The 12,462-nt window shown below is 52.8% G+C and overlaps 1 protein-coding gene across 1 annotated transcript in view; it reads right to left on the minus strand.

Annotated features, from left to right (window-relative positions):
- SLC43A2 (solute carrier family 43 member 2) overlaps window positions 1–12,462 on the minus strand; it is a 30,165-nt gene that overhangs the window by 12,803 nt on the left and 4,900 nt on the right. The window contains exons 3-5 of the mRNA XM_082328686.1: window positions 8,001–8,190; window positions 6,935–6,990; window positions 6,103–6,179 (exon numbers count right to left, since the gene is read on the minus strand). Coding sequence (XP_082184812.1) covers window positions 6,103–6,179; window positions 6,935–6,990; window positions 8,001–8,190 — 323 coding nt within the window. The remainder of the gene's footprint in view (window positions 1–6,102; window positions 6,180–6,934; window positions 6,991–8,000; window positions 8,191–12,462) is intronic.

Below are 12,462 nucleotides of genomic sequence, written 5' to 3' on the forward strand. Positions count from 1 at the left end.
TCCAAGATTTATCTGCTTAATGACACTGCTTCTTTCCAGACTGACAGCATACTTTGCATTGGTTACCTTTAGCACAGGAGCGTTTGCTCCAGCCCTTGTGCTTTCTCTAAGAGTTCCAAGCTTGTAGCCACCACCTCTTTCCCTCTCTGAAAAATACGTGCCCAAGGTCTCTACATATCACCCTCGTTTCAGTCAAGAGCTGTTAGACGCAGGCTGTGACGGCTGCACAGTCTTCAACACACCCTGCAGCTTGAACTGCCAGGTTTGTTTATGCACCTTGGGTCAGCACCCAAATCTTTGCAGTAGACCAGAAAGTTCCTGTTATAACAAGAAGGAACACAGACAAACACGAACTGTGTTGCTCTTTGCATTTCCACTTCTAGCGAAGTCCCTGGCTCCTGCTGGGAAGGCAGACTCTCTGCAAGGGGAGCTAACCCTGGTCATTTCTCCATCAGCTGGATGGCTCAGATGCCCAAGCACACTAGCTTGGAGCTAGGCGCAGGAGGTAACAGCAAACACCAGATATCCAAGGCTTTAATTGCCAGCGCAGCTACGAAGCTGCCGAGCTCTGCAGCGAGCAGCAGGCAACAGCCCCTCACATTGCTATTCCTGCCACCCACCCCACTCCGCTGCCCGGGCTCCTATCCGGTGCGATGGCATTGCTGAGAGCAGACCAGGCTGGTTCTGCAAGGATCTGCGGGGGAAGCAAAGCCCTCGGCAGGGGCAGCTCCAAGCAGCTCACAGCAGCCACTTCTGCCACCTCAACAGCCAAAGCCCCCCCGGCCGGCTCCCAGCCCCTGCTGCCACTCGGGGTCCCAAAGCAGAGCGGAGCAGGCAGAAAGAGCTGTGAGACCTTCCCGCTTCTCCTGGGAAAGGAGGAACTCCCCGTTTTCCTAAACAACCAGAAGCGAACAAGTTTCCATCACTGACTAATGATGGCCTGCAAACTGGAAATCACAGGGAGAAGCTTTGAAGTTGTAGGCTACAGAGAGCCCAGCCGATACCTCCTGAAGCTGGTCACCGGGCAGAGGTCCGGCTGCAGCAGGCAGATTTCCCTCCTACCTCCTTTTTTGGGTCACTTACTCCCCAAATTCACTTGAGCACCCCTGCCACACCAGCCCCAGAGGGCCTCAGAGCAGGACGCTGTGGGTGCCTTCTAGGACTGGAAGCATAACCAGCATTTTATCCGTTTAAAGATGCTGCTGAACAAAATGATTCAGAGAACATTAGGCCGAGTCTGAGCAAGCAAATGCTGTCATCACATTCCCCTTCCACTGCTGAAAAACAAATCCATCTTTCCCAGGAGTAGCATATAAGGCAAGCAAATCTGGCTTGTGTCACGGCAGGACCAGCGTGTTTACAACCCAAGTATTCCTGTGCAGGAACACTCTAGGATCCATCTGGCTGTTTATCATCCCCCTGTCTCACTGCAGAGCTTCCTATGCAGTGCAGCCTCCAGGTCCTCAGATAACCCCAGCCAGGGAAGAGCAGCAGTGATGTGCCGAGCCTGCTGCTGCTGGTGAACCCCGAGCAGACGCAGCCGGCAGAGGCAGAAAACGCTGCACTCCTCTGCGGCGAGGATCCCCACACCCATCCCCAGATCCCTGCATGCGGGAGAGCTGCCAACAGGCTGCTTTCAGGAGCTGCAGTCAGGAAACGGCAGAGGATCCAAAGGTCTGTTACCAGGCACAAAAAACCTCTCCTTGGAGGCAGTGGCCTAAATACACACCCCAGAAAACAGCATCTGCAGAATACAGTATCTGCAGGTTGCAGAAAGGCTCGTCGCTGTCACCAGGCAGGGCGCTCATTTAATCTCAAATACCCCAAACCTAAAATAATCTCCAGAAATTACAACAAGCAGCTGCTCCTGCTGGGGAGCTCGGAGCAGGGCAAGAGCTCCGCAAACACAGCTGCTTCTTGGCTCACGCTGGTTTTCCCCAGAGCCCCAGAGATCACAAAAAGCCTTTTTCATACAGCAGACGAGCAACTCCCAGGTGGATCCTCCTGCTCCGAGGGCTACTGGAGACATTGAGCAGGCCTGAAAGCAAGCAGTCGTGTCCGGGAAAACCCAAGTCTGCTCCTGCCTCGATGGGGACAACAGTCCTAGAAAGGCTGGAGATTTCCTAAAATCCTATTTGGCACCAAGATTAAAAAAAAAAAAGAAAAGGGACTTAGGAGATTTAAGGTCTCATCCAACCCAATCAAAGCAGAAACTGTAAACACTGAGCTCTTGGGAGAAAAAGAAATCTGAGACTACCTGGAGGCAGAGGGGAGGCGAAGGGAAGAAGCAGTCCATACCCAGGCAGAAAAACTCTCAGACTGCGAGTGCCAGCACTGGCGATGCCTGAGCAGGTCTTGTCTAAAGACCAGCTACTAAAATAACACAGCATATTTACTACGCCGTTTTTCATGCTGTCTTTATAGCAGCAAGCATTGGAAAAAATGAACCATAGCGAGAGAAAAATCCCAAGCCACAGAGCAAGCGGGCTCTTTGGTTTTGTGCCACCGAAAGGATCCGATCCTCGTTCTGCCCTTGTCCCTGCAGGGCAGAAGGGGCCCCGCCACCAACTCCTGCCCGCTCTGGTGTGGCAGCCCCAATTCTGCAAGACCTGCAGTGACAAACTCTTACGCCTTCTGCTTAAAGGTCAATAATACTCAATGTATTATTAACTTTATGCCCCGCGCGGAAGATACTAACTGAATTTTGCCATAGCATAACTGTTTTTTCCTGGAGTCCTTTATTACAGGTATGCAATCCTAAACTGATAAAATGATTTCCTCTTGCAGATTATTTTCTCATCTGCCCTATAGTGAGTTTAAGACCTTCGATCATTTTTTGTAATTTTTTCAGCTTTTTCCTGGAGACAATCCACATACAGAAGATACCACAGCAGTATTACCAAACCCAGTTTCCCTCCTCTTGCAAGGACTGCTCGAAAGAACAGTGGAAAAAGTCAAGGGATTGAGAACTGGAGAATGGTATTTTTGTTCAAGCTAACTTTGTTTTCCCCATCGGGGGTATATTTGGAAGTTACACAGACGCTAAAAATACATTCTCCATGAAAGCCTCAAACTGCCCGCTTTGTCCAAAGCATATGGAAATTCCCGTTCCCATTCTCCAACAAACAAAAGATCACAGAGCCCTAAGTTTTCCTAGTATTTCCAAGCAGAGAAGATTCCCTACACTGAGATCCCCCGCTCCAATTAAAAGGCTCTGTTTGTAGCAGAAAATAAAAGCAAAGCAGCTGTAATTCTTTGAAAGGAAAACAGGACAGAAAACAATCTATAAAAGGCTCTTTGTGGTAATTTATCACACATGTTTATTTCTTTGCATGGAATAGCTCCGGAGCAGAACCAGCGCCAGATTCCTGTGTTGCTGTCAGAGCCACCAACACAGATCTGTTTCCATTTCCAATCTTCACTTACATTGGCTAAGACCAAGTCACGAGGCAGAAATCTCCCCTCTGCATTTTAACAACAGGCACAGTCTGACCTTGTTCCCAGCACTGGGAACAGCACCGCTCGCTCCCCCTCCTCCCCAAGCCACCGCGCAAGGCACCCGGGAACGGCAGCGTGCTTTGGCTCCGCAGCTTGCCATGTGCCGTCGTGACACCCTGGGGACTCGTCACTGAAAAAGACTTCAAATCCAAGAGGCAAAGCTTTGCGGAGTGCTGTCCCAGGCTGTAATCCTGAGAGATCCCGTTTATCCCTTGCACAGGCACCGAGGATCCCCGTCTCCCGCCCCATCACACCGTGCCCACGCACGCAGGTGCCCCAGGAGGTTTCGACACCCGATGAAGCCCCACAAGCCGCAGCGCCCGGCGAGCATCCCAACCCCACCGGCTGCAGGCGCTCCCTTCGACGGCCACCCTGCCACGGAGCAGCGACTGCCGCCCGCCTGGGGTGGCGGAGGACCAGCTCACGCGCCCGTGGGTCTGACCCGCTTCCCGGAGCGCTCCAGGTCACTCGCAGCTGGCAGGAGAAGGAAGTCACCTTGCTGCGATTTGTGCCCACACGTGCACGCTCGGCAGCCGGTGCCTGCGCCAGCCAGAACAAGCCTGCTTGGCACCAGAAGTTGATTAGTGCTCACCGCCTTTGCGTAATGAATGTCCTTAGAAAGGTCTTCGAGTTTCCCCTTTCAACGCTTACTTTAGCCTCTCCTGGGCACAGTGCAGAGCACAGCGCATGCAAGCCACGTCGCCCGGAGCCCACAAGCCGTGGACCCGTCATCCCCGTGTCCCTCCCTTGCCACACTCCCGGTCTCCGTGGGCCACAGGTGAAAGGGACCCACAGGAGACCACCATGCCACCGCAGATGGCTCCTGACACACCAACTGCGGGCACCCCGGCTTGCAGGCAGAACCACGCAGGGACAAAGCAGTAAGCTGCCAATGAGCAAAATACACCTGCTTTTAACAGTCGCCACCACAGCTATGCTGCGCTGCAGGTGAAGAAGTGCTTCCCTCCCACTTTAGACTATTTTTAATCACATTCACATGCCTCGGATACCGGAATGCCTCTGCGCGGCTCTGCAGGGAGGCACAAGCAGCCACATCTGAACCTGGATTTGTTAAGTCAGGCCTGAAGCCACCTCAGCTCCTTACAGAAGCCGCTGCTGCCTGGGGGGACGGGCTCCACCTGAGGTCTCCCTGTGCGAACGCGCAGCATCGCTGCTTGCTTCAGACCTCCTCAAGGCCCGGGTTTCTTCTTGGAAGATCTGACCTTTTTCCTGCCGCCGTACCTCCTTAGTGCCGCGGAACGGCTCGCTAATGAGGGCGCTAATAAGTGGCTTTGCTTACTGCTTCTGGTGCTAAAAGCCACAGTACAGCACATCCAGTATACTCCTGCCCTATCCTTGCCCTCCCTCCTATCATCACCAGTGGCTCTAAAACAATCTGTGACCCCTTAATAACCACCCAGAGAGAGGGACCAGTGCTGGCAGCAGCAGGATGGGAATCCTCGCCTGTCCCACAGCGGTACTGGTGCGCTCCTCTCTTCCTTGCTTTTATTTGAAGCGTGGCAGGACGACATTTGCCCCATAGTTCTTTGGGACCACAGCCAAGGCTTCCAGCGAAGAACACGATATACGCAGGAGAGACTGACATCTGCACAGAGTTTTGAAAGCTTCGAATATATGAAAGCAACAGCAGCAACAGCAGAGTACACACAGTGATCCATAAACCCAGCCTCTGCCAAATTTAGGTCTCAGGCGTTCAGCCAGTGCCTGAGCCTTCTTAAATCAGAGGTAACCTTAACAGAAAGTTTGACTTCAACAGCAAGTTCAAGGTGATGCAGTCCAAATCTGAAAGTTTTCAATGACAGCTCAAGAAACATCCGTGCTTCCCAGGCTGTTTTCTGGGGGACTTTACACCCAGCCCTGCTTCAGCCACACTGACAAGGATCAGGGTAACGAGAGAGAAAACATAGCAGCTGCTTGGAGGACAACACTGCTTCTGTCTCCAGGCAAAAAGAACCCCAAAATGTAGAGATCCAGCTGACAGTTGGTGACCGATGCTTGCAATACAATCCACAGACCACACAGATCTAAGCGGGCTGCGCAGGTGGAGCTGGGGGCATTCAACAACGCAGCATTTCTAAGGGAACCTGGATGGGGTTCTCGCCCTTCTGAGAGCAAAAGCTTTTGTGCTCAAGAACAACCATTTTCATGGGGTGAGATGCAAACTGCGCTTGCAGAAAGCTGGTTAAACCCAGCTGCGAGGGCTTGGGCCCTGCTGACTCTTCCTGCAGTACGTCAACGCTAAATCCGCTGCAAACACACCTCCAGCCTCCGCCAGGTAGCTGAGCACTGCGTGTACAGGCGTAGGACAATTTGAGTCCTGGGCAAAAACACTTCCCTTTTTTCCCCCCACCTTCTCCTGAGATGCAAGGGGCAGGTAAAAAAAAAAAAAGGACTGGGGGAAAAAAAAAGCCTTAGAATAACCACCTAGTACTCAGCCTTTCAGGTAGAAGAGTGACTTTGTACCAAACAAGAACATGTGCTATTCAAGCCACAGGCAAAAGATCCACTTTGTCCTTTCCTGCTAGCCCAGCTCACAGCCATAGCAAGGAATAAAACGGAGTCAGGTAATAACTCTTCACTTACCGTAAGCGATGTGAAGGTCATGCACATCCCGCCAAAGCCATTCAGAGCCAGCGCAATGAATATCAGCACAGACAGAGCTGCAACAATAAAAAAACGCCCTTAGCTTTTACTGGGGCGGAGAGGGAAAGGAGGCAGAGCCCGGAGGGCTTCGGTCCTGACACATAAAGACCTCAGTGGATCAACCACCTCAGGACGTGCCACGCTGTTCCCGACCCAGCACCCATCTCGCCAGCCACACCGGGGAGGGCCAGGGCTCTCCTCCAGGACAGAGCTCAGGATGGGATCATCTCTCTCCAGGATGGGATCATCTCTCTCCAGGACGGAAGGGTTTCTTTCCTCTAGGGAACAGACTCGCTGATGCAGCTTGTCTGAATGGCTCTTAAAAGGAAGGTTTACTTGGAAGAACTGGATTCAAAGTGTCATCTCACTATCTGGTCTTGAGGAGCAAGCTCCATCTATGCCCAGTGAGAAAGCTGATTACACGTTGTGTGCTATTACCTATTTCCCAACCCTGAACAAGCCATTACCTTGTTTGGAATTGCTCCTTCGCAGGACCTGGCCCTGCCCAAACGCAGAGCTGAGAGACCTGGCTATCTCAGGTGTTTGGCCCTTGCTACGCTGTCCACGTAGGGCTGTGAAACACCAGCCCTCCCCAGAGCCACGTGGCTCCCACAGGCCAGCAGACGCTTGGCTTGTGTCCCCAGCAAGACCCCCGGACAGCACTGGAGGCGTGAGTCAGAGCAGGCAGTGCCATGCACGCTTCTCTGCTTCCCCAAAAAACCCAAGCCACAACCCAAAGCCCTCCCAGCTCAGCAGAGAGATGCCTACTTACAGTCTGGGTTACTGGCACCATAGGCGATCAACACGCAGGACACAGCAAAGCAGGCACTGGAAGGGAACCAAAGCCATGAGTTTCTTAGCCTTACACACAGTAAATTACATATGCTTCTACCTCCTCAGCACCTCGTTAAGCGAGTGCAGTATAATTCCTGCTCTTAAGGGAGGGAAGCTGGCCATTTGGAAAGAAAAATCCAGGGAAATACCCAAACATTACAGACAAACCTTGCACAAGGGTGGAGGCAGCAGCCTTTTCTCCCAGTACTGATGCAGCTCTTGCTGGACCCAAATTCCCTACGGGTTTTCCAGCACAGAGCTTTGCCAGCCCTCACCTCGAGGTGACCAAAGACAAGCAGCAGCCTTCGTCCCGAGATGCAGCTGTGGTCACAGCACTCGCAGCCTTTACCTGCTCCTCCCCGGTGGGGTCGGAGTCAGAGACTTGCCCTGGTTTTCCCACTCTGCCTACAGGCCACTTTGGTTTCTGGTACGGTTCAGTGCATTAAAATTCAGCAGTGCTGGGGCCCACTGTGCCCAACGAGCCACTGATCCCTGCATGCCGCGACAGAAGCGGTAACGACCCTGCTATCGGAGGCAGAAAGCCACGTACACCACATGGGCCCCAGAAAAGGCAGGCAGGACGTGCTTGTCCCCGAGTTAACTCCCCAGCTTGCAAACGGTGATGTAACATCTTGGTTTTGTGCCTCCCAGGACACAGTTCCCAGCCGAAGGAAACAGCTACCCTCCGTGACTCACAGATGACTCCCGCTCTTCCTCCAGGCTCCATCTGGCCAGGGAGCAACACTGGAGAGCTGAAGTGTGGACGTGGAGTCCCAGGCCCTTCCCTTATGGAGCAATTCACTGTGCTGGCCAAAATCATCCCAGAGCCGCTCCGGTGCCCTGTGCATGGCCAGCAGCTCCCAGCAGCTCCCAGCCCCAGCCCTCATACAGTTCCTGAGGCTGCAGGGACCCCGCAACAAGCACAGCGCCCAAACAGCACCCGTCTGCCCCAGAAAACACATGAATTCGCCCCTCGGCTCAGCCGGGGAGCCCAGGACACCAACCTGCCAAGCAGCCGCAGCTTGCGAGGGCCGTACTTGTCCATGACAATTCCCAGGGGCAGCGTGATCGCACTGAGCAGGAAGGACCCAATGGTGAAGGCCAAGTTCAGCATTTCATCCTGGGCGTTGCAGGAAGGCCATTTGTGCTCCGAGGCCGTGCTGTTCTCGTGTTCAGCGCTGCTGGTGGCATTTCCTACATGGGAAGACAGAGCATCATCACTGCAGCGCGTTAGGATGAGGCTTCCAGCGTTGCAGGAAGGAGGGAAGAGCAAAGCCGTGCATGCAGGGTGCCACGACACACTGGGCGTGCACCCTCCGCGCTCCATTTTTTATTATAATCAGTGAGAAATGGAGAAGGGAAAGAGGAGCAGCAGAAGGACAAGGGAAACCTGATGAGCTCAGCTGGGAGCAGGAGAAGGGTGTGAGGCACCCAGGGAACAAGTGTCCCAGGCAGCAGCAGGCTAACAACCTAAGGACAGAGATTCATTAGTTTATGAAAACAACTATACAGCAAGGCCCTGGCAATTACAGGGGACTAAACCCAGCAGAACCTGAAGGGACTAACACAAAAATAAGGCCCTCCTAATCTGCAACTGGCATGTTCCCACAGATCTTTTCCCTCACTAAACTGGGAGCGATAACTACAGCCAAATCAGTTATTTCGGGTCCCGACACTGGGCTGACAAGGCCTGGCACAGAGCAGCAGCCTGCTCAAACGAAAAGCTTCCTACGCTCACTGCGGGCATCGGGATGAGGAACGGCTTTGCAGCAGCCACCCTGGCTCTGAGAAATCCTTCCTGGGTTTAACTGCCCTGTTCCCAGAGGGCTGGCAGCTCACCTGCCTTCTCCGTTTGTTAAAGGATTGATGCATCTTTAACTTCTGCCCCAGAATTAGCATTTTCTATTCTTTCCAAGTGGGTTTAGGCCACACAGATCAATTATATCTCCAGCTTTCTGTTCTTGCCCTTACATGAGGAACTCCACATGCAAACTCCCACGCTGAACAGAGCCCACGTTGTGTAACAGAGACAAACAGGACAGTTGGGAAAAAAAAAAAAAAGAGGAAAGAAGTAGTTCCCTTTTCTTTGCAGCAGCAGTTTTACTGCCTCATGTCAGCTCTGCTCCTGTTACAAGCCTATCCCGAGGTAGCTTACAACTCCTCAAGCGAGCACGTGTGCTTTTAGACTTTCATTAACCCAGAGCTCTAGTGCATTCCGCCTCTCCTTCTCCCGAGGCTTATCTGACTTATAAGTAACCTTTGCTGGTATGACAAAGCACTTGCTTTCCCACTGCTGCCGCAAGCCAGTGACATAAAGCGCTCTCCTCCATATTTAATAATTGATCCGACAAAGTTCAATATTAAAGGAGGAACAGGGAGAGAAGTCACCTACATAACCATCCGCATGAAGCGAGACTAGAGGCTCCCAGTGAGCCCCGGTTAGTTAGTTAATTAGCAGGAATCCCTCACGTACAAGTGACTTCACATTTGCCGCTTGGTCGGCTCGTGGAGGAGATCCCCTTGGCTGCTCTCGCCCGCCCTGCGTCTCTGGAGATCACGGCCCTGTCTTGCAACTCCCTCCCTTCTACCCAAGCCTCAGCACCATTCAGTTACTGGTTTCACCCTAGTTCTCCTAGCTGGCCAAAACAACCCTCCCAGCTGCGTGTCCACTGCAAACAAAGCACGCTCCACCTTCCGGACAGCAGGTATCAGCAGGAATTCAGACGCTGATATCCGAGGCTTTCGAGCTGCCTGCAAACCTTCCTCCGTCCCCTCCCAGCGCGCCAGGGAAGGCGCGTGGCATTCCTCTCCATTTACATTGCTCTCGCCAACACCTTCACTAGGATGGTCTCAAACCGCCTGTGGGCAGCGATGACTTTGTTCTTTCCCTTTGCCTTGTGCTCCCGATCGATAACTTAACCTGTCCCTTCTCTTGCCATGGACAGCCGGAGTAAGCAACAGAGATACCCCCGAGGCCACGCGTCCCATCAGCATCCCGTCTGCAGGGAGGGCAGCACTCCAGCCCCAGGCTCCCAAGTCACGTCCTTAGAAATCAGCCCTGGACAGGCTGGGGAGGCTCTCTGCGCTTTTCACGCTACATCTCAATCTTTTTTATCCATCTTTTCCTCACAATCTCCTCCTGGTGTGGCCCAGGATCTTAAACACTGACTTCTGGCAGCATCTCCACGAGGCAGGCACAGGCACACAGCTTCACCCACAGCATCAAGGCTTTTTGGGCTCTCCACAAAGAAATTCATAGGAAACAGATGTGGGTGAGAGGTTAAACTCAGGAAAACAAGGCAGGGGGAAAAAAAAAGAGTGACAAAGTAGTAGTGGTTTCCCTGTGTCAGCACTCTACAGAGATAGCTCAGCTGTGGAGTGGCAGAAGGGTGGAGGGACGTGGACAGTGCAGTGACCTTATAACTTCTGGCTGCACGCGTTAAAGAGCCTGACAACCCTCCCTACAAAGAGATCTCAAACCAGAAATATTCAGCACAGAGCTGGAGTAGATGAATTACTGCTAACGTATTGACGCGTACAGTTGCAACGTGGCCCCAAGGAGCTTCCAGAGCATACACCTGCGAGCAGACCCTCCGATGGCACGCACGATGAGCGGCAACACCGGGAGGCGAAGAGGACACAGCCCAGAAACAGCAAGGAAACTTGGCCCTCTCCGAAGACTCGCTGCAGCCAGGAAGGCTGGGAACAGGGCACCAACCTTCAGTCCCTGCTTGCCCCAACCACCTTGTTTACAGCTGCTCATCGCCAGCTCCAAGGAGGGGCCAGGCAACAGGGCTATGTGGAAATACAAATTGTTTGTGAAAATAGAAGCAGCCCCTGAGCAACAGGAGAAGATCCAGTGAGGCGTAATGGAAACGATTCAAGCAGCCCTTGGCACCCTGACATCCTCTGATCCTTTGAGCCACCTCCCTAAATAGAACATTTTGGAGGGGCCGCAGGTGTGTGCAGCACGCACGAGGGCCAGCTGAGAGCCGTCTCGCTGGGGAGCACGGATTCATGTGCCAGCAGGTCACCAGCACGGGAGAGCGAGTGACAGCATATGACACGCAGCTAGGAGGAGATTAATGGGCAGAGAACCTGCCTAACTACTCACCTACCTAACGCACCTGGTTACAGCAAACAGCAGTTTCCCTCAATCACAGCTCAGATCCTGTTCCAGATCAGTGCACGCCACACTGCTGGGGAAAGTCTCCTACGTGCCTGGCTCCATCTGCAACAGTGCTTGGGGAAGGGCTGTCTGTGCCGACAGTGGTGCCCTTCCCAAATTCTCCTGCCAAGTCCACCTGCGTGCAAGCATGCCAGGTCTGACATGCACGAGTGCCACTGGGGTACGCCAGCAGCGCCGGCTCAGTCCACGGACGCTCACTGCTGTCCCGCTGTCAAGCTAGAAGAAGCTGCAAGTCTTTATCAGCAATTACAAGAACACACTGCCTATTTTTACAGCGCTCCCCCTCCAAGCAGCAGGATTTCTACTGCCCAATTAGTAGTTCAAGTTACTATTTAAAGAATGACAGCTTAGGTGAGAGGAAGGCTGCCTTGGTAATCATTTATGTCAAGCTCATCGCTGGGATTTGTTCAGGCTGTTACTGGAACATTTAAAGTCATCCTTTCTCCCAAATTAAGTGCTGTAGGTTTCATCAGAGGGTCAATCATTAACTACTCTTTGCTGACCTCTTCAAATCCCAGGCACACACCACGTTACCAGAGGAATGAGTCTGGCTTTTTCAAGAGCGACTGCCATCTCAGACGGCAGAGAGGAGCTTTCCTTTCATCTTGTTTCATGGCTCAGACTGAGCCAAGCAGGCGAGACACCCCCAGCCGCCCCGGCAATAGCTCTGTGGGGCACAGCCTCACCTTACCCTTTTTAAAAGGGGGAAAGAGAAAAAGATGTTAAAAAAAAATCAGGGCCAAAGAGTCTGGGAGCATTGGTTAAAAAACAAACCTCACAGTGAAAGACATGTGCAAACAACTGATCTGCAGTCTGCCCACATACGAACATGTTTTCTCTTTTCAGAATGGTGTCATACTTCTGGGAACTGGGAGGAGATGTTCTTGCTTTATGCCACTGCAAACGCAATGAATTCAGGTTTCCCTCTCTGCCTGCCCATCCACTCGCGCCTCCAGGACCCCCTCCCTGGGCACCCAGCCGAAAGCCTCATCTAACGGAGGCACAGTCTCCAGTTAAACGCACATTCTCCCCCCAGCTGCCGTTTCATTTTGCAGCCATTCTCACCCGGGGCCGGCACCTTCCCATGCAGCTCTCCAATAGCACCGGCAGCTGCTAATCAACACAGCGCGTTTCCTGTAGAAATTGAACCTTTACCACGTTTACTCTTTTCCTGTTTACAGGGTCGCGTGCGCAGCCTCTCCACAAACCGTCGTCACATCTTACCAGCTTGGAAGGGACCTTCAGACTGCAAGTTCCCCGCCACAGACCCCAAACAA

This window comes from Platalea leucorodia (assembly GCF_965183815.1).
Source record: "Platalea leucorodia genome assembly, chromosome: 16".
In the NCBI taxonomy this organism is placed as follows: Eukaryota; Metazoa; Chordata; class Aves; order Pelecaniformes; family Threskiornithidae; genus Platalea; species Platalea leucorodia.